This window comes from Sycon ciliatum, chromosome 8 (assembly GCF_964019385.1).
Source record: "Sycon ciliatum chromosome 8, ocSycCili1.1, whole genome shotgun sequence".
Classification (NCBI taxonomy): domain Eukaryota; kingdom Metazoa; phylum Porifera; class Calcarea; order Leucosolenida; family Sycettidae; genus Sycon; species Sycon ciliatum.
The window spans coordinates 21030878-21052898 of NC_088650.1; the positions used below are offsets into that span (position 1 = coordinate 21030878).

General features: G+C 46.4%; 1 protein-coding gene across 1 annotated transcript in view; it reads left to right on the forward strand.

Annotated features, from left to right (window-relative positions):
• LOC135822302 (vacuolar protein sorting-associated protein 11 homolog) overlaps positions 1-22021 on the forward strand; it is a 55040-nt gene that overhangs the window by 2118 nt on the left and 30901 nt on the right. Inside the window, exons 2-16 of the mRNA XM_065335038.1 lie at positions 1436-1510; positions 1793-1844; positions 2628-2749; positions 4360-4410; positions 5445-5513; positions 5989-6086; positions 10631-10677; positions 11697-11791; positions 12777-12866; positions 13691-13742; positions 14202-14280; positions 14950-14996; positions 16380-16459; positions 18331-18410; positions 19813-19887. Of these exons, the coding sequence (XP_065191110.1) occupies positions 1436-1510; positions 1793-1844; positions 2628-2749; positions 4360-4410; positions 5445-5513; positions 5989-6086; positions 10631-10677; positions 11697-11791; positions 12777-12866; positions 13691-13742; positions 14202-14280; positions 14950-14996; positions 16380-16459; positions 18331-18410; positions 19813-19887 (1112 nt within the window). The remainder of the gene's footprint in view (positions 1-1435; positions 1511-1792; positions 1845-2627; positions 2750-4359; positions 4411-5444; positions 5514-5988; positions 6087-10630; positions 10678-11696; positions 11792-12776; positions 12867-13690; positions 13743-14201; positions 14281-14949; positions 14997-16379; positions 16460-18330; positions 18411-19812; positions 19888-22021) is intronic.

Sequence of the window (22021 nt, forward strand, 5' to 3'; positions counted from 1 at the left end):
GTAGCCCCGCACACCGTTTCGACTGTTCACAAGTCCGAATTTATCCGGCCGAACATTTCCGTTTTCAAATTCTTCCACTTTGGCCAGCGTTTTGGCGTTCTTCCATTTTGGTGTACAACTTTTTCCGCTTTGCTCCATGTACCGTGTGAACAAACCATGCATCCAAAAGAATTTTGTTGCGTTTTCGATAAACTTTTCATCCCTAACGTCGCCGTGTAAACACACCCTTTAATAGACATGTTTCAGCACAAATCTCTCCAGCCCGGTGCGTATAATTATGTATGTGTCTGAGGATGAAACACCACTCTGACAGAGCTTGGGAATTAATTCTCTGATGATCGTGCCATTTCCCAGTTGGCAAATGGGCTTAATGAGTTTTACCAAGAGTACATAACCAAGAGTGTGCAATTTGATGATTCCCTAGCCCACAGCGGGATTTTTTATGACAGTCTTTCGTGGCTGTTTGAATCACTGATGCCATCATGTGCAGCGAGAGATCAAAGTACAACGATTCTGTACATGTACTGTACATCGTAGCTACGGTAGTTGGAGCAGAACAACGGACGGTAGATGGATGTGTCCTGAGCCTGATGAACTCACACCGTATCTACTAAACAAGTGCGGGAAAGCATACACTCTTGATCATACTTCTGCCAAGGAATGATGCGACAAAATAAAGCGCCATGGGTGAACCCATCGCAGCTCAAGATTGGAGTTACACACTCTTGGTTATGTACTCTTGGTTTTACCAAGAGTACGTAACGCAACAAGAGCCACGATGGGTTCACCCACGGCAGAAGTTTTTTATTGCGTCACAAGTATGATAGTGTGCATGCTTTCCTGCGCTTGTTTTGTAGATACGGTGAGAGTTCATCAGGTTCAAAACACATCGATCTATCGTCCGTCGTTCTGCTTCGACTACCGTAGTTGTAATGTACAAATTATTTGTTCTTTGATCTCTGGCTACGCATGATGGCATCAGTGAGCCAAACCGCCGCCAAAGACTGATGTCATAAAAAATTCCGCCGTGGGCTGGGGAATCGTCGAGTTGCATACTCTTGGTTATCATTGGTACTCTTGGTTTTACTCAGCTCCCACTATCTACATTACTACAGCATAAAAGAAGTGAGATGATCACATCATTTCTACAAGTTGGGTTCTGGATAATTGTGCACCATAGTTTGTGCATATGCAATACAGTCACAAAACTAATTGTCACCGACAGCTCGATCATATCTGGCAATCATATGCAACCACATCATGTGAGAATGATTCCTTGAAAATTGAGTTTTGGAGACCACAAATAAGTTAACAGCACAGTCTGTCCTCTTCATCGCCATTATAATAATTATTGTATTTCTGGACTTTGCCTGCCTGATTCTTGGCTTCTTTAATTGTGTGCGTGTCTGATATGTGTTGTTCTGCTACTATTCAGTGGAGAAAATTCAATTTCTTCGACAAGGATATCGTGAAGGACCCCCAGTCTGGCCAAACTCTTGACAAGTTTAAGGTGTGTACTTTTATGAACAAGATTCAGTGACCAGTGGCTGTACTGTACTGCAGCCTCACTGTACCTGGATTGTTTGTTCTGTGTGCTTGTAACGTTATTGCTTGGTAATTGTGTGTTTATTTCATCATGGACTGCAGTCATCTTAGTCTGGGATAATACTCTACAGTACAAGCCCTTCAAACTCATACTATCATTGTATGTGGCCTACAATATTTCAATGCTGGTGCTCTACTTCTTCTTGATAAGTAAATGTTGGTTTCCTTTGATTGTGGCTTTGTATAGGGATTTCGAATAACATGCTGGGCCAGTGGACGTGGCAACATCATCTGTGGAGATATCCTCCTCCTTATTTAGTACACACACGTTGTATGCGTGTGTGCGTACGTGTGTATGCGTGCATGCGCACGCGCGCGCGCGTGTGTGTGTGTGTGTGTGTGTGCGTGTGTATTCTGAATAAATGTGTTAAGCTAACTTTAGGCTGTGCCCTAAGTTTCTGGCACACATAGAAACACAGATAGCCTTGCTGATTGCCACGTTCACTTGTGTACGTATTAGTACTACACTCATAGTGATACCTTGGTTATCAGGACCCCGAAGTTTCGGGCACTCCAGTCTACTGGGCACCCTTTGGGTTAGTTTTAGTAGAGATAGCACGACTCTTTTTTTTTTTAGTGGAAATGGTGACATCACATGCTATATCTCTGGCCTTTCACCATCAGACATGGATGTGATATAGAGTTACGGACATTTCAAAGTTACAGGCAGTGCCCGGTCCCGGACCATCCGGAGAAACAGGGTACATGTGTGAGTGTGCATGTGTATTGATCTTAGTCTCAACAGTTTGCAGCTTGTCATGGGTAGCATGCACTAAGTTGTCACTGCGAGACAGACATTGTGAAGAACATATACTAGTAGCTGGAGAGAGAGCGAGAGAGAGAGAGAGAGAGAGAGAGAGAGAGGGAGAGGGAGAGGAAGAGGAAGAGGGAGGGGGAGGGGGAGGGGGAGGGGGAGGGGAGGGGGAGGGGGAGGGAGGGAGAGAGAGAGAGAGAGGGAGACCAACATCTGCCAATGTGCACGCACATGTATTCCTTGACTAGAGGTTGTTGATGGTGATTACATGCCGAGGGTATGGTCTTCTTTACAGACCATAGCTGGACACTCATATCATTTCCAGCCTATCAAGTGAGAATTTCTCATCTCTTCCAGCTGAAGCAAAGCAATATCTTGGTCACTATCGGAGTGAGTAGCCTGTTTTCATGTTAACCTTGCCCTAGGTTTGAAGAATAGCCGGGAGCACTTTCACAGATTCTACTGCTGCCGCTTTCTTCATTCATTCATTCAGACTTTATTTGCAGGATTCTCCAAAAGTAAAATGGGATACTTATCAGGGGAGTTTCCTGGAAGGGTGGGTGGGATGAAAGGAAAGTGAGAAGGAGTCAAGGTAATAAATACTTGGTCCGCCAAGTTAAAATTGGCGCTTATCTTCTCACTTGGTTTTTTGGTGTTCTGCCTGTGCCACACGGCATGGAACCACCGATTCACCATCCGAGCATAACCATTGACCATTGCATCCGACGACATGGCAGCACAAACCATCACAGAAGTTGCGATCGGTTCGAGTCTTTTTGACGGAGTCTTTTTGACGGAGCTGCCGCTGACGAACACTTCCGTCAGCGCAAGAAAACACTGCAACCTCCGCTCGAGTCCGTATAATAGGTCAGGATGTTCGCATTTCAGAGCGATGGAGAATACAGTTTCTGTCTACTTCCAGCTGTCTGATGGCAAGGATTGTTTACCCCGGGGAGGTATAGAAAAGCTGAAAAAGCGCTTCGCGAGCTTGAATTTCAGTGCTTGCACAGTACAGCGCCTAGTGAAGCGCTATCACTAGCAAATCGCTGACGAAGAAACTGCAGCTCATGTCGATATCTCCAGTAAGTGAGACCAATCTGGCGGACACACTTTGAAGCTCACAGAGGACAGGGCAAAGGAGCTAATCAAAGAAAACACCAAGTCCTGAGAGAAACACTCGTGCAAAGGACTTTCAGGAAACTAGCCGAAAAGCCTGTTGCGCGGCGTTGTAGGTGCAGTACGCACATGTGCTACATCAAGCGGAAGCTATCACTGCGCTGCATGTAAATCTTCAAGCACCAGTGCAGCAGCAGCGGCTTGCGTGCGTACGGGTGCTGATCAGCAAGTACGACAAGCGCCAGAGGCGATTTGAAAAAAGGACACTGATATGGCGTGGCCTTTTTGTCTCAAACAAAGACGCATTATTGCGACGAACGGGGATAACACTTACAGTCAACATGCGGGCAGTCTCACTCAGCTTCTGATGGGAAGGTGACAGGCACGCACTGCCTTTGAGCGTGATTCGAGACGAGGAGAAGTGGAACAAGCTATGAAACGACCCGTGTAGCAGCTGTCCGGATTGTACGTTTTGAGCTCTTCCTCCAGCGACGATAGTGGCGAGGAGGATGATTGTGTAACTTGCTTGAATTTTCGACTGAGTTGCTTACTGACATGTAAATAATCATGTATATAGTGCTTTGTGATCGTGGCTTGCTTCAAATATTCGTATTTCTTTCCTGAGACAAGTGTGAAGATAAGCGCCAATTTTAACTGGGCGGACCAAGTAGACTTAGCAGAAACACTGCTCAAGAAAAACTACCGGTAAAACCACCGGAGAGAAACAGAATACATCACAAGTAGGAGCGTTAGGCACGAAGATCAGGAATTTTAGCGGTGGAATATCTTTCACCCTCATGTCGCAATGCAATAATTATGCTTTGTCAACCCATTGCCTTAGAACATGTCCAATATTTTGTGTCAATTGTTCTTTGTTGTTATAGGAGGATGATGAAGGAATTGCCCCGATGGTGAAAGTGTGGAACTTTGACAAGGTTGGCTGGTGTTTCATTGATAGCTTTTAGAAACAGCCTATTAAGCTGACTAAACACTGATGGTTGATTCCTCAAGCTTGTACGCTGTTGAATGATAGCTTTAGAAACAGCCTATTAAGCTGACTAAACACTGATGGTTGATTCCTCAGCCTTGTACGCTGTTGAATGCTGTAATTCCAGAACAACTTGTGACCAGCTGATGTTGGTGTGCAATTGTGAGTGTGTGAGTGTGGCAAATGGAAGTGCTGCTGGCTAAATGATTTTCAGGATGAAAATGCGTTTAGCTTGGTGCTGAGTGAAGCATGTATGTACATGCGAATATTGTTTGCAATGGTGAATCTGCAATCTGGTGGGTGGGTGGGTGGGTAGGTGGGTGGAGGATGACATGGTTGGCTACACTAGCTGCTGGTACCATTAATGTTTTGTAAACCTCAGGGCCTGCTCACATGACACCAGCAGATGGCTGACGGAGTGTATACCTAGGCCTTGTTTCAGTGCTTGGAAAGTGCACTGCGGGTGGAGATTTTTTTTACAACAGCCCCCCCCCCCCCACCACCACCACTACAGCTGTGTAAATGACTTCCAACATTCTGAACGGTGTTCTGGGCGGGGTAATTATAGGTATGTATTTCTCATCAGCTTACACAGCAGTGTTGTCATGGCAAACTTTGTCCTTGTCAGGACCGCAACAGTGCAGGAGAAGCGTGGTGCTGTGTGAACTCTTACGAGCCATTGAGACTAAATGCTTTTTCTTCCTTGTGTGGACTGGGCCGAAATGTGGTGGCGATGGGGTGGGAATATTGCATTTCCGAGAATTCACTCATTGTGTGCGTGTGCGTGTGTGTGTGTGTGTGTGTGTGTGTGTGTGGGTGTGTGTGTGTGCGTGCGTGCGTGTGTGTACCATCATCTGCGAATGGGTATTATTGTGCTGTATTGTTTGTGTGTCTATCGATCTGGGTCTGTCTGTCTGTCTGTCTGACTGACTGACTGACCATGTGTGTGGGTATCTGTATCTACTCTCTTTCATATACCAGCGTGACTCAATGAACCTGCCAGTGTGTGTACGCATGTTACGTGTAGCACCTGGCACTAAACCTGTTGCAGTAAGTACCGTGTGCAGTGTAATGTGTCCCGTATGCAGTACTGTATATGGTATGCAGTGTACTGTGTACACTCCACTGCAAGCCGCCTAATGTCCGCAATAGAATTATATTAGTAATATCCCTAACCCTTTGGGTAGGATGACATCAAGGATGAATTAAGGTCCGATGTGACACAACGTAAGGAACGACGAGACACTCATGATGATATCGAATGTGAACACCAGGAACGGGAACGCAACCATACCACCATCATCCATGCAAATCGGGAAGTGATGGAAAAGTTGAATCTGTTCAATTTTTCGTATCATAGGCGGGGACGCAACCATACAAAGCGGCCACTTTTCCAGTGTGAACGGGCGACAGTGCCGTGTAGTGATGCGCGCAGTGGCACTTTTTTATGTGTGTGCATGTATGCGTATGTCAATGTATGTATGTGTGCGTGTATCCATGTGTGCGTGTCTGATTGATGTGTTAGGTATCCTGCGTGGCAGCACATGAGAACCTACAAGCAATGGCTGTTGGCTTCTGTGATGGTAGCGTGTTGTTGGTACGGGGTGATATCACACGTGAGCGGTGAGTAAGCTTTTGTACAAGTGCCTGGTCAAGATGCAACCTGTTGTAGAGACACTACTATCTAGAGAGAAGCTGAGTCACTTGTTGTATGTGCGACTGTGTGGGCTTCACAACAAACACAGATATATATTCTCACTGCTCATATTCAATGACAACCCAACAGCCAAAGAATAGCAGCACACCCAGGACCACTGACATTTCAACATTGCCGCTGCTTGCACCCCCTCTTCCTTGTACATATACAGTCAATATCGCCTATAGCGTTGGTGTTTGATTTTGAGCATTTTATCACTATAAGGCCATGGTAAAAAATAAAGTTGATTCTCAGGTCATGAGCATGTGAAAACCGGTGCGAGCGAGCGATTTTTTATTTTATTTCCCACAATTTTTTTATTTCCAAAGATAGGGTCACACATATGTACGTCACAGGTTCATATAATTGTTTAAATTTATTTTATTATTCAGGCCAGGGAGTAGACAAATACCGGTATTTTACTACTCCCTGATTCATGCCTTTCGCATGGATCGTTTTCATGCGCGCATATGCATGCATAGAAATAAAAAAATTCGTCGGTGCGCCGCCAAAAATCGGTGCGCGCGTACTTGAGAATCAAAGATAATTTTTACCATGGCCTAAGCGATATATTATTATGACCGATACTGCATGCAATGTATGCGAGTGGGGTGTCAAACGACTCAGCGCGCCGTGCACATACGCACTACATACATGTACAATGTCATGTAGCTGGCTGTAGCTCCTGACACACGAAATCAGCATTTCCTCACGATGGAGGCATATTAGGGAGGTTTAGTCCCACGTAATCCGTGGGTACTTTACGTGTGTGTACCACGTGATACTCAGTGACCCACGTAATGACGTTTTCTGATTCACGACATACCGTGTATGGAGGCTCACCCACGTTCCGCCAGAACGTGGGTGAAAATCAGAATGGAGCGCATTGTGCGAGCTGTGAGGGTGCTCAGCTGAAGAAGTTTCCGAAGCACGAAATCAAAATATTGGATGAGCTTCTTAGGCCTGGGTAGCTTCGTCTTTGACCAGGTTTGGGCCTTTCGCTTCATGCTTTTGTTTGTTCCGTGTGACTAAACACAACATTGCAACGTGGGTGCCCTTCATCCACTTTACGTGGATCACCCACGTACGCGTTTCCGTTACGTGGGAACTAAACCTCCCTATTTTGGCAACTTGTACGAGCAAAACTCACCAAACAACACTCACTGGACAAGTTCTTCACGAAGAAGTAACAGCCTGTTCTCCTCTGACAGCGCTTGATTTTACACCAGTCACTATAACCGATGCAAAAATAATGTAATAAAGGTCTTTTGAAATATGAATTTGATCACTATAGGCGATATATTACTATAGACTATTATTACTATACGCGATAACTGTGTATACTTAGTTATGGCAAATGAAAATGAATTTGAGAAATTGATCACTATATCCGGTATATTACTATCTCTTAATTTGCTAAATCCTATATATATAGGATTTTGGTCATATTTTTCAACTCAAAATGGGTGTGGCACGAGCATAGGGAAACGTATGTTACCAATTCTTCCTTGCTAGGTCTTAGTAGATATCGAGAGTTGAATAAGATAACTTTTTCAAACACTAACATCTCAGGCTCATCTCCTTGCCCAATATTACAAAGGCCTGTGCCCTATTTTTCGAATCCTATATATAGGATTTGAGATTTTATTGGACCTTGTTTTATCCTTGAAACTGGTAGTTTCATGACGGCATGTGCGATATGTCGTCATGAAACCACCCCGTGCCACGCCTGCAATGTTCTTCTGCACATTCACTGCTTCAGTCCTTTCCATGACAGCAGCTGAACAATTATGCTCAAATTTCAAATTATTGCTGAGAATGGGTATTCATCAGAAATATTATCGCCCTATGAATCTAAAATGTAAAGATTCATGCCTCAAACATATTTACAACTTCCATGAAAACCATTATGCCGTTATTATTGGTCGTGATGACCAATAACAACGGCATAAAACGCACATATTTTCAAATCCTATATATAGGATTTTGGGTCAGCAAATTAAGAGATAGCCGCCAACCTTATAGGCGATACAGACTGTACTGGCATGATGAAAGCACTATTTACCGTGTTGCCTGTTGATCGTGCTATGTGTGTGAAACTCAGAATTACACCACCTTAGCCTTGCTTCACTGTGCTATTGTGTAAATGTAGTACGCTCTGCCTCCGCCACATCTGAGCACTTTCAGCACACTGGGTGCGTCCTGTATGGGGCACAGGGAGTCGTACTCAAACTAGGGAGGTGACACGGCACAGAAATCCGTGTCACAGGGGTTGACTCGCACCCGTGACCCCTCGTTGTTATTTTTGGAATAGTTCAGTCCAGTCCAGTCCGAAAGGTCATACTCGGGAGACTCGCCTTCTGTACTTCACCTCCAAGCATGGGTGTCTAGTTTTTGAAATTATTGAGGCAGCACATTTCGTTTACAGCCCATCACTCGCCAGTATTCTTTGAAAGACTACCAGCAATTTTTTTAGCTCCTGCCATGTCCGAACTACTTGATAGCAGTGATGGCAACAGCAGCAGTTATGAAACGGCGTGTAGTGTTGCGGTAACTGTTCAGAACTGTTCAGAGTCGTATCCTAGGTTAATCCGAATACTAAAAATTGACCCAAATTGCACATAACACGAAGCTGGTTTTTGAAAATTGGAAGTCGTGTATCTGCCCCATTTCTTCTTTATGACTTGCACAATACACCAGTCTTCCTAAACAACACATTTATAGCAGGGGTTATGTACCATATAAGAGAAGTACAGCCAGTGATATTGTCATGTTGAAATACTACAATTTTGACACAAATTACACATAACACGAAGCCAGGTTTTGAAAATTGTAAGTCGTGTATCTGCCCCACTTCTTCTTTATGACTTGCACAATGGTCCAGTCTGCCTAAATAACACATTTATAGCAGGGGTTATGTACCATATTAGAGAAGTACAGCCAATGATATTGTCATGTCTAAATACTACAATTTTGACACAAATTACACATAACACGAAGCTGGTTTTTGAAAATTGGAAGTCGTGTATCTGCCCCATTTCTTCTTTATGACTTGCACAATACACCAGTCTTCCTAAACAACACATTTATAGCAGGGGTTAAGTACCATATAAGAGAAGTACAGCCAGTGATATTGTCATGTTGAAATACTACAATTTTGACACAAATTACACATAACACGAAGCCAGGTTTTGAAAATTGTAAGTCGTGTATCTGCCCCATTTCTTCTTTATGACTTGCACAATGGTCCAGTCTGCCTAAATAACACATTTATAGCAGGGGTTATGTACCATATAAGAGAAGTACAGCCAATGATATTGTCATGTCTAAATACTACAATTTTGACACAAATTACACATAACACGAAGCTGGTTTTTGAAAATTGTGAGTCGTGTATCTGCCCCATTTCTTCTTTATGACTTGCACAATACACCAGTCTTCCTAAATAACACATTTATAGCAGAGGTTAAGTACCATACAAGAGAGCTACATTGTACATCTAGTCATACTGTCATAAACAGCCAGCATTTTTCCTGCAGCAGTCACACCACCATCATCATTATTTCCAGGGAAATCCTCTTACATTGTCAGCTCCTATGTCGTTAGATACAATGTAGGGGGCTGTAGGACCGGCTCGTCAAAAATAGAGAACCTGAACAAGCGTGCTCGGGACGTCTCAGCAATCGTAGTGTACCTGAGCACTCCAATAAAAACTTGATCAATGGCAAAATCGTTCCCCACAGAAAAATCATACTTTGCGGGTCTTGCGTTGCACGCTTGGAGGTGAAGTACAGAAGGCGAGTCGGTCCGAGTATGACCTTTCGGACCGGACTGGACTGAACTATTCCAAAAATAACAACGAGGGGTCACGGGTGCGAGTCAACCCCTGTGACACGGATTTCTGTGCCGTGTCACCTCCCTAGTTTGAGTACGACTCCCTGATGGGGCATCATGATTAAAAAATCTGGACACCTTGGGGTTGATTTCATGCCCAAGAGGTGTCTTGATCTTCACTATTTCACGGATATGTGTCCAGCACATTATTTTTCTTACACTTGCCCTGCATTCTATAATTTTATATAATTTTGTATAATAATAATGTATAGTTAGACTTGGGTGGAGAGCCAAGGATTAATAGATAAGAAGTTGGTCAGTGTCGTGCAATGTTATCACATGAGCTGATTGTAAAGTAACTGCAGTGGTGTTAGTGGATATTATAGCGTAACTTGTAGCTCCTTGGTCCTCTTTTCTTCTTATAAAATAATTATGTATGGCAGAGTTCAATGAAATCAGTGTTGGTCCTCTGCTTGATTTAAAGCCATTTTATTAGATATATTCCCCCACCTCAAAGTCAAAGAGTTCTTCCTGCTATCTGCTCCTACTACTAAAAGGTGTTTTATTGAACGCACAAAGCTCTGAGCTACTACTGCTACTCTTGTGTTGCTGCTGCTGCTGTTGTTGTTGAGCACAGGCACAGCAAGACTAGGGTGATCCATTCTGACAAGCATCCCGTCACTGGTAAGTGCTCATTTACCCTGCCCTAAGTTCTTATAGTTCCCCTTGGAGGCATTGCTCTCTGAATGATGTGTTCTTTCTTAGACCTGGGGGGTCTAAAAAGTTAATGTACGCAAGCAGAAATTTTCATGGAGAGGCCGAGCCAAAAGCCATTGCTTGAAGGTTCTCTCTGCCACCCAGGACATCTAACACATCAATCGCACGCACGCATGCACACATGCGCACCTCCCTCTCCGTCTCTCTTTCTCTATCTCTCTACTGTACAGGCAGAACATTTTGTCGGTCAATAACGTCGTCCAACTCCAAAGAAAGGGAGTTCGTCGGTCCGGTTGAAAATTTCGTCCATGGATCATAAGAGTGTATTGAAAAGCTGGACAAATCGACATTAGTCTGGCATTTAATCTTGTCCAAAAGCTCTTTGGACGAAAAAGCCGAAATCAAATTCCAGACGAATGTTTCTGCTTATGCAGTCTCTCTCTCTCTCTCTCTCTCTCTCTCTCTCTCTCTCTCTCTCTCTCTCTCTCTCTCTCTCTCTCTCTCTCTCTCTCTCTCTCTCTCTCTCTCTCTCGCTCTCTCGCTCTCTCGCTCTCTCGCTCTCTCGCTCTCTCGCTCTCTCGCTCTCTCGCTCTCTCGCTCTCTCGCTCTCTCGCTCTCTCGCTCTCTCGCTCTCTCGCTCTCTCGCTCTCTCGCTCTCTCGCTCTCTCGCTCTCTCGCTCTCTCGCTCTCTCGCTCTCTCTCTCTCTCTCTCTCTCTCTCTCTCTCTCTCTCTCTCGCTCTCTCTCTCTCTCTCTCTCTCTCTCTCTCTCTCTCTCTCTCTCTCTCTCTCTCTCTCTCCCCCTGTCTGCCTCCCGGTCTCATTCTAACTCACTCACACTCTATAATTATGTGTGCACATATGCACGTGCGTGTATCCATGTGTGTATGTGTGTGCGCTGTGTGTGTGTGTGTGTGTGTGTGCGCGCTGTGTGCGTGTGTGCGTGTACGTGTGCATATGCATGTGTTATGCCTACTTCTTTCGATAGGTCTTGCTTTCCGCCATGTGTCTGGCCAGACAGTTCTATTTGTGGCTACAACAGACACTATCACATCGTACAACTTGACTCACAAAGATTTCAGGGTATGAATTATATATTCTATGCGTTGAGGGGTTTCCTAATGTACAATGGTGATTTGAATCTTTTCCAAAGCAATTTGTGGCTACATGTAGAAATCTGATTGTTGAGCCCTTGAAATTGTCAACTGTGTGGTGGTGCTGGTGCTGCGAACATGGAAATTCTGATATCTGATTTGCTGGAGGGTAGTCTTGTTCTTATCTCGAATCCTGCATGAACACCACCATGCTCCCCCCCCCCCCCCCCCTGCCATGGCTATGGATAGGAAGTTCAGTTCCAGCCCGGGACAGGTGAACACTGCAGTCCCGACTTGTGTCTACGAATGCAATGGACCCCACGTGGCAGCTGTTTGGGCTGACTTCGAGCCTGCTTCTATCTTCTCCTGTAGCCACTTCTCCCTTGCCAATGCTATTTTTTGGGTAGCTGAAGTCATTACCTTTTCATTGATGCCACACATGCCGTGCTTTAAAAAACGGAGCTGCGCTTTGCGCTGAGGCATTGCGAAATACTACTTTTGACCGGATGCATACTCGGCAGGAACACCTGATTTTTGTGTTCAGCTGCCTCGAATTAGTCTAAAACAAGAGGATTCTAGAATATTTAGGCTAGCGCTTCATCGCGGTAGAAGGAAAATGATCGCCGAAACCAGCCCACGGTGATTTCCCGGCGGTGGGCGGAAAAATCGAGTGAACTGCACGCACACTGTGAAGCGGTGACGATGAAAGCGTGTGAGTTGTGCAAGTACGCGCACATGGCATGTATGTCGACACCCATATCCTGTATCGCCATGCACTACAGCTCGCACGTGCATGCACACACCAGAAGTGCAGTGCCGGACGGAAACCACACCGTCCCCATACATGCTTGTGTTGCTTTCTGTGACTACACAGGTGATCATTTTCAAAACTTCAATCGTCCATAACTCTGGATTGTTGCTGCTGTTGCCTCTGCTGCTCCTGTTACTGCTGTTGCCCTTTTTGCTGTTCATAGAATGTGCTCGACATGCATGGTTGCCATGTGAACTGCTCCACACTAAGCAACCACACGCAGGACTTCCAGTTTGTTGTCGGCAAGAGTGATGTGAGTCTAGAGTTACTTGTTTGTAATTGCCATCATTCACATGCTACATGTACAAGTACATTTCTTTTTAAATGTGTCTTCTAGGGAGGCATCCATATACTACGCTCCACCGATAAGAGTATACCCACGTTTAGGTGCTTGTAACTGCACACGTCTGCAATAAATCAGTGTTCTTAGAAGCTACTGCTTTACTTTTTACTGTCTGTTTGACAGCTCAACTCTCCTTGATGGGCATCTGTCAAATTGTTTTGTGTGTGTGTGTGTGTGTTTGTGTTTGTGTGTGTGTGTGTGTGTGTGTGTGTGTGTGTGTGTGTGTGTGTGTGTGTGTGTGTGTGTGTGTGTGTGTGTGTGTGTGTGTGTGCGTGCGTGCGTGCGTGCGTGCGTGCGTGCGTGCGTGCGTGCGTGCGTGCGTGCGTGCGTGCGTGCGTGCGTGCGTGCGTGCGTGCGTGCGTGCGTGTGTGTGTGTTTGTGGGTGTATGTGCATGTGGGTGTATGTGTGAGAACACATGCATATAACTTGTGTCTGTGTTCGTGAACCTACATACTGTATAAGCAGAAAAATTCGTCTGGAATTTAATTTCGTCTTTTTCGTCCAAGGAGCTTTTGGACTAAATTAAATGTAGGACTAATGTCGATTTGCCCTGCTTTGCTATACACTTATGATCCATGGACGAAATTTACAACCGGACGGACTCCTTTTCTTTGGAGTTAGACGAAATTATTGACCGGCGAAATTTTCTGCCTCTACAGTAGTATATTTCATATTATGTTTGCAACCTGTATGTTTGTTCACCTGTATGCATGAATGTGCTACATGCTTGTAGGCTCTGTATTTCTATCAGCCAGATGGTCGTGGCCCTTGCTTGGCATTTGAAGGTAAGATTTGTGTTACCTGGCAGCAACTTATCCACATTTGTATGTAGTCTTGTGTTTTGTACTGTCGTGGACATGGAAATCCAGTCAAATGACCGGGGCCGGCGCCCTCAGCGCGCACAGAACGTTGCATGCAGTGCACATGTTAATCCGATGCGACCAGCGCGCTGCAGCACATGCATGCATGCATGCATGTGTGTACCGCTCACCTGCGGCTGCATGGCCAGCGCCCTGGGGCCGCTAGACGTGCGACCGGATTTCCATGTCCACGACAGTAGTTTGCACCATTTTTTGCACGAAGTATGGTTTTGGAATTTGCTCTTTTGTCGCGTTGATTGGCTAATGCAACGCAGCACACAGATGAACCGAATACCCAGGTTGAATGGGTGTATGGCTGCTGTTTATTACACATGTGAATGCTGAATATTCCTTGCTGCTGCTGCTGTTGTTGTTGTTGTTCAGGTGACAAGACACGTGTGTTGTGGTTCCGAAACTATCTAGTTGTCGCCAGTCTGGACACGAAGACCATGGCTAGACAAGGGTGAGAGCTATTTGCCAGATAAATTCCAACTCGTATTCAGCATGGGCAGTTCACAAGTGTGTTAATCTGGTGTCAAAAATCAACCCAGATATGTAAATGCTCAGCACTGATGGGAGGGAATGGTATCCAATTTTTTTATAATGGTGACTTTAGGGCCACTATCCCATACAGCTATTCAAGTCATTCCATTCACCCGCAATGATTCTAGAGTCTAGACTCCTTCTGTCAAGCATCGTGTATCAAAATACCTCTACATCGGGCCTTAGCCAGCATGCCTTGCATCTTCACTACAGCAGTGGTTGTCCAGCCTTTGTAGCGTACTCTGTTTAGCTGCCAGGTCAGCTACAGCCGGTCATTATCAAGTCTACTCTTCTGACCAACAAAGCTGCTGTAGACTTCGCAGCTGTTCAAGAAAGAGCATCCCTCACTTCGCCAACAATGCTGCTTAATATTCACTATTCCTCTTCGATTCAGCATCACATACTGTGCGATCCGCGTGATTTTGGATAAGATGAAACTCGGATAAGGCGAATGTCTTCTACCATCCCGAGGGGTTCCATGTTATCAGCATTGTACTACATATGGTCCCATTTCTGAAGGTGATGTGACCGCAGATCACCTCAACTGGATTGATTTTGTTCATGGTGTGTTCATGGTGTGTTTCTTCAGGGGCATGTGCACATTGACGATATATGACATTCAAAACAAATTCACGGGTAAGAAGACTGTTTAGTTTTGATCCTGAGTTGATGCTTGTGTCTTTGCTTGAAGATTTTTTGTGTACATGTAATCTTACCAGGGTCCTGGATTAGCCCTACAATGTAGATCTGTGTCTTGCTGACAACCAGTGGCATGACGGTACATACCAGCATGTTGCCCTTATTTCCTTTTGGCCATCACTCTGCCTTTTTTGGACATGTCATTCTCACATTGGAAGTGGTATTCACGGAAGGATTTTTTCCGATGCAATGAGCCATGTGGCAGCTTCTAGACCAAGGGAGACAACCCTGATGATGCCCACTGCTTTACTCCACAACCTTTGCATTTGGCTGATTGCAGAAGTTGAGCTTGGCTCATATTAGGGAGGTTTAGTTCCCACGTAACGGAAACGCGTACGTGGGTGATCCACGTAAAGTGGATGAAGGGCACCCACGTTGCAATGTTGTGTTTAGTCACACGGAACAAACAAAAGCATGAAGCGAAAGGCCCAAACCTGGTCAAAGACGAAGCTACCCAGGCCTAAGAAGCTCATCCAATATTTTGATTTCGTGCTTCGGAAACTTCTTCAGCTGAGCACCCTCACAGCTCGCACAATGCGCTCCATTCTGATTTTCACCCACATTCTGGCGGAACGTGGGTGAGCCTCCATACACGGTATGTCGTGAATCAGAAAACGTCTGTACGTGGGTCACTGAGTATCACGTGGTACACACACGTAAAGTACCGACGGATTACATGGGACTAAACCTCCCTATTGTCAACTTTCAAAATGCAATCTGGAATACAGATGCTAGTCTTCTTGGATATTCCTTGTTTTGCATGAAATGATGCACATATACATTGGATGAAGGAGTTGCAAATGGATTTGTCCAAGGTGTACCCAGCTGCTTGTGCATGTCAGGGAATCATAATTTCTCGAGTAGCAATGTGTGCATGTCAGGCAATCATACACACCGGAGTTGTGTACTGTGAAAAATCATCAAGCCACATCACTTTGTTGACTTCTGCTGGGAATCGTATTTTGCAAGTTCGTACCACTCTTGGATGTCACCCATCGCATTTCACAAGAATCCGGTAAATCCTGCTTTGCACTTCATACAGTCAAATTGCACGTCTTTCACAGTGAAGACATTGTTGTGTGTCAAGGACAAACTATCAGTGTATTTCTGTCTTGTACTAACTGACAACTTGGCTCCCCATCCAGTTGATCTACATGACTCAATGGCACTAATCCACTATAGAAATGATGTCCATTTCTATTTGCTGGTCATCATTTTCCTTAGAAATACTAGAGGTATTGGGATGTGATCATTGATTATGTATATCATACATGCGTGCACGTGGGTGTGTGTGTATGTTTGGATGTGTTTTGACTACAGCATATTCATCACCTTTGCCTGAGATTGTTGACATCGTTGCTGAGTGGGGATCTCTCTTCATCATCTCAACTGACAACAAGGTGTGTGTGCGTGTGTGTGTGTGTGTGCACGTGCGCAGGAGCGCGCGCGCGCGCGCGCGCGTGTGTGTGTGTGTGTGTGTGTGTGCATCCAGTGTATTTGCAGATTTGCGTGCTTCTCTTGCGACTGGCGTACATGGTACATGGTACATGGTCCGTGTTTGTGTGTTGTGGTGGTAGTGCGTGCATGAGTGTGTGCGTTTGTCACATGTACCATATGGTACAAGGTACCAGTGCATCTAGTGTCTGCTTCTATCTAAGCAGCGTGCTGTCTTTACTGGTTACCCCAGCAAGTGTAGGATGTGCATAGATAGCTGCCTTGGCCGTCCTATTCCATTGTGCTCCGCGTGGTGTGGACCAAGTGTGCATTGGGGGTCAATTCACATGGCCTCGCCAGTTGCGTGGATTAGGCAGTTAGCTGGCGCTAGTCTTGATCTGTTTCGTTCAGATCTTGCCCGCTATCGTTGCTATAAGAGAAATCTGTGGGTGCACATCGAGTGTATTTGCGGATTTGCGTGCTTCTCTTGTGACGGGCGTGTACATGGTACATGGTACATGGTACATGGTGTACATGGTACATGGTACATGGTGTATATGGTACATGGTGTATATGGTACATGGTGTACATGGTGTATATGGTACATGGTGTATATGGTGTATATGGTGTATATGGTACATGGTGTATATGGTACATGGTGTATATGGTACATGGTGTACATGGTGTATATGGTGTACATGGTGTATATGGTACATGGTGTACATAGTGTATAATTATGGTACATGGTACATGGTGTACATGGTGTATATGGTACATGGTGTATATGGTGTATATGGTGTATATGGTACATGGTGTATATGGTACATGGTGTATATGGTACATGGTGTACATGGTGTATATGGTGTACATGGTGTATATGGTACATGGTGTACATAGTGTATATGGTACATGGTGTACATGGTGTACATGGTACATAGTGTATATGGTACATGGTGTATATGGTGTATATGGTACATGGTGTACATGGTGTACATGGTACATGGTGTATATGGTACATGGTGTACATGGTGTACATAGTGTATATGGTACATATGGTATAGTGGTACAATGGTAACTGTTACGTGCGGCTGATTTCCAATTGAGAGGGTTGTGGGTTCTATTCCCGACGATAATGGTCACATAAGTCTTGCTTTTCTTTCTCGTTCTCCTCCTGACTTTTCTGTAATTCTCCTGAGTAGTCACCAACAGCTGAAGTATGTGGTCGGATGTGTGCACGGTGAAAAAGGAAGAAAAAAGAAAGAGACCAAAAAGTAGGGATTCTCTGACCTGAAAAGCCACCTCAAAAGGCTTGCTGGTATACATGTAGACCATGTGAAATAGTGGCTGTTACTTCCTCAGTCTCGCAAGCTTATTGAATGCTACAATCCCAGCACAATTTGTGCGTGTGTGTGTGTGTGTGCGTGCATGCGTGCGCGCGTGTGTGTGTGTGGGGGGGGGGTATGTGTGTGTGTGTGTGTGTGTGTGTGTGTGTGTGTGTGTGTGTGTGTGTGTGCGCACACGCATGTGTGTGTTCTGCATTATGTTGCGGCCAAGGCAGCTATCTATGTGTCCTGCTATGGCATTGTTGCAAAAGAAGGATCCACGAGCGGGATTCGAACCCAGCACCCCTGTCTTTCCGGGACAGTGCCCTCGTACAAATTAGGCTACCGGAGATCACACACACCCGTGGCTCCTTCTTGCTACAGCAGCGCAATCATCGCCTCTGGCGATGGGGATCTAAGGTCTAAAGGTGTCACGTGTGGAGATGTGGGTTTGGTTGTCATATGTCATGTTGAATAAATGAATATGACTGTGTTCTGTTGTTTGCTGTATGTAGCTGTATCGATTGGATGAGAAAGACACTCAGACCAAGCTGGACATGCTCTTCAAGAAGAACCTCTACCAGATGGCTATCAAGTATGTGTGTGTGTGCACACCTAACAATCATATCTCTTCTGAATTGTGTTGGGTATTGACCGTTCCAGTCTGAATTGTGTTGGGTATTGACCGTTCCAGTCTGAATTGTGTTCGGTATTGACCGTTCCAGTCTGAATTGTGTTCAGTATTGACCGTTCCAGTCTGAATTGTGTTCAGTATTGACCGTTCCAGTCTGAATTGTGTTCAGTATTGACCGTTCCAGTCTGAATTGTGTTCAGTATTGACCGTTCCAGTCTGAATTGTGTTGGGTATTGACCGTTCCAGTCTGAATTGTGTTGGGTATTGACCGTTCCAGTCTGAATTGTGTTGGGTATTGACCGTTCCAGTCTGAATTGTGTTGGGTATTGACCGTTCCAGTCTGAATTGTGTTGGGTATTGACCGTTCCAGTCTGAATTGTGTTGGGTATTGACCGTTCCAGTCCTCCTTCATGTTGTGTGCTTTAAAATGGAGACCTTGTGTATTCCACAACGAACCAAGTACAATGCAAAACGTCACTCAAAGCAGCTAGCAAACGAAAAGGCGCAAAGTCAGATAAATTAGTCATTCTGCAGAGCTCCTTCGAATCCTCGGACCCGGACAATGAATGAGCATTTGACTTACTCGTACAAGGCGGCGGCGCAAGGCTTTTAGCACGTTAGTAAACGTTACAATTCTCCACTAGCAAAGTAGTGTTTGTGATTGCAATAATGAGCACCCATGGATGCTAAGTACCTGTGATAGATGAGTACCTATGGGCTATTAGTACCTATGCGTAGACAATGAGAATGTATGGATGATGAGTATACATAGACGATGAGTATGTATGGATGATGAGTATAGACAGTTGTCTAAGGTCCTCAGGCTGCGTACAGTGCTCTATGTCCAGTGGACAGAGCCAGTAATACAACATTGCTGTGTAGAAGATGAGTAAACATAGACCATTCGTGCACTCTTGGCGGGGTTTGCAGCTCTTTATAAAAATGCTTTGCTTCACGGAAACGTATTTCATTGCGAAGAGCTGCGCTTCGGTCCTCTGAGCTGTGCTGAGGAGCTCTAACAGAGCGAAACAGTTGCTGTCCACAGATTTGAGTAGACGATGAGTATGTAATGATATGGACGATGAGATTGTATGGTTGATAAGTACCTATGAATGATGAGTACCTATGAGTGATCGGTACCTGTCATATGGACCCTATGTTTCGTATGCCTTTAGCGTGTGACACTGTGCTGAAAATAGAATGATTGTGAAGACAGTTGTACCTGTGTGTTGTGCATGCGTACGTGCTTGGGTGTCTGTGTGCGTGCCTGTATGTATGTGCCTATGTTGCCTGTGTGTGTGTGGTGTGTGTGTGTGCGTGCGTGCGTGCGTGTGTGTGCATGGTACATGGTGCGTGCATGTAGCCTAGCCAAGAGTCAGCACTATGATTATGAAGGTCTGATTGATATCTTCACCCAGTATGGTGATCACTTGAATAGGTAAGAATACCCATACATGTATGTCTATGCTGCTATCACTACCACCACTGCTGCCACTACCACCACTGCTGCCACTACCACCACTGCTGCCACTACCACCACTGCTGCCACTACCACTGCTGCTGCCACTACCACCACTACCACCACTGCTGCCACTGCCACCACTGCTATCACTACCACCACTGCTGCCACTACCACCACTGCTGCCACTACCACTGCTGCTGCCACTACCACCACTACCACCACTGCTGCCACTGCCACCACTGCTGCCACTACCACCACTGCTATCACTACCACCACTGCCACCACTGCTGCCACTACCACTGCTGCTGCCACTACCACTGCTGCCACTGCCACCACTGCTGCCACTGCCACCACTTCTGCCACTACCACTGCTGCTGCCACTACCACCACTACCACCACTGCTGCCACTGCCACCACTGCTGCCACTACCACCACTGCTGCCACTACCACCACTGCTGCCACTACCACCACTGCTGCCACTGCCACCACTGCTGCCACTACCACCACTGCTGCCACTACCACCACTGCTGCCACTACCACCACTGCTGCCACTACCACCACTGCTGCCACTACCACCACTGCTGCCACTACCACCACTGCTGCCACTACCACCACTGCTGCCACTACCACCACTGCTGCCACTACCACCACTGCTGCCACTACCACCACTGCTGCCACTACCACCACTACCACCACTGCTGCCACTACCACCACTGCCACCACTGCTGCCACTACCACCACTGCTGCCACTGCCACCACTACCACCACTGCTGCCACTACCACCACTGCTGCCACTGCCACCACTGCCACCACTGCTGCCACTACCACCACTGCTGCCACTGCCACCACTACCACCACTGCTGCCACTACCACCACTGCTGCCACTACCACCACTACCACCACTGCTGCCACTGCCACCGCTGCCACCACTGCTGCCACTACCACCACTGCTGCCACTGCCACCACTGCTGCCACTACCACCACTGCTGCCACTACCACCACTGCTGCCACTACCACCACTGCTGCCACTACCACCACTGCTGCCACTACCACCACTGCTGCCACTACCACCACTGCTGCCACTGCCACCACTGCTGCCACTACCACCACTGCTGCCACTGCCACCACTGCTGCCACTGCCACCACTGCTGCCACTGCCACCACTGCTGCCACTACCACCACTGCTGCCACTACCACCACTGCTGCCACTACCACCACTGCTGCCACTACCACCACTGCTGCCACTACCACCACTGCTGCCACTACCACCACTGCTGCCACTACCACCACTGCTGCCACTACCACCACTGCTGCCACTACCACCACTGCTGCCACTACCACCACTGCTGCCACTACCACCACTGCTGCCACTACCACCACTGCTGCCACTACCACCACTACCACCACTGCTGCCACTACCACCACTGCCACCACTGCTGCCACTACCACCACTGCCACCACTGCTGCCACTACCACCACTGCTGCCACTGCCACCACTACCACCACTGCTGCCACTACCACCACTGCTGCCACTGCCACCACTGCCACCACTGCTGCCACTACCACCACTGCTGCCACTGCCACCACTACCACCACTGCTGCCACTACCACCACTGCTGCCACTACCACCACTACCACCACTGCTGCCACTGCCACCACTGCCACCACTGCTGCCACTGCCACCACTGCCACCACTGCTGCCACTGCCACCACTGCCACCGCTGCTGCCACTGCCACCACTGCCACCACTGCTGCCACTGCCACCACTGCTGCCACTACCACCACTGCTGCCACTACCACCACTGCTGCCACTGCTGCCACTGCCACCACTGCTGCCACTGAAGGCCTCTTGTACGGGCAAAAGAAATGAATTAAGTTATCAATAGTAGTCAATCAAAGTAATTTTTCAAAGGGAACAGCAAGCCAAACACAATGGCATTGATCAGTCTAACAACAAGGATTGTGGGAGCGTAGAATTTTTGCCACCGAAACAGAACAAAGTGCTTATGAAACCAAACCAATAGTAACAGACTGCAGCAGTATAGTTACCTGATGTACTTTCTCCACATCATACTCTGGCTGAGCGCTGTCACCAGTATGATGACTGAGA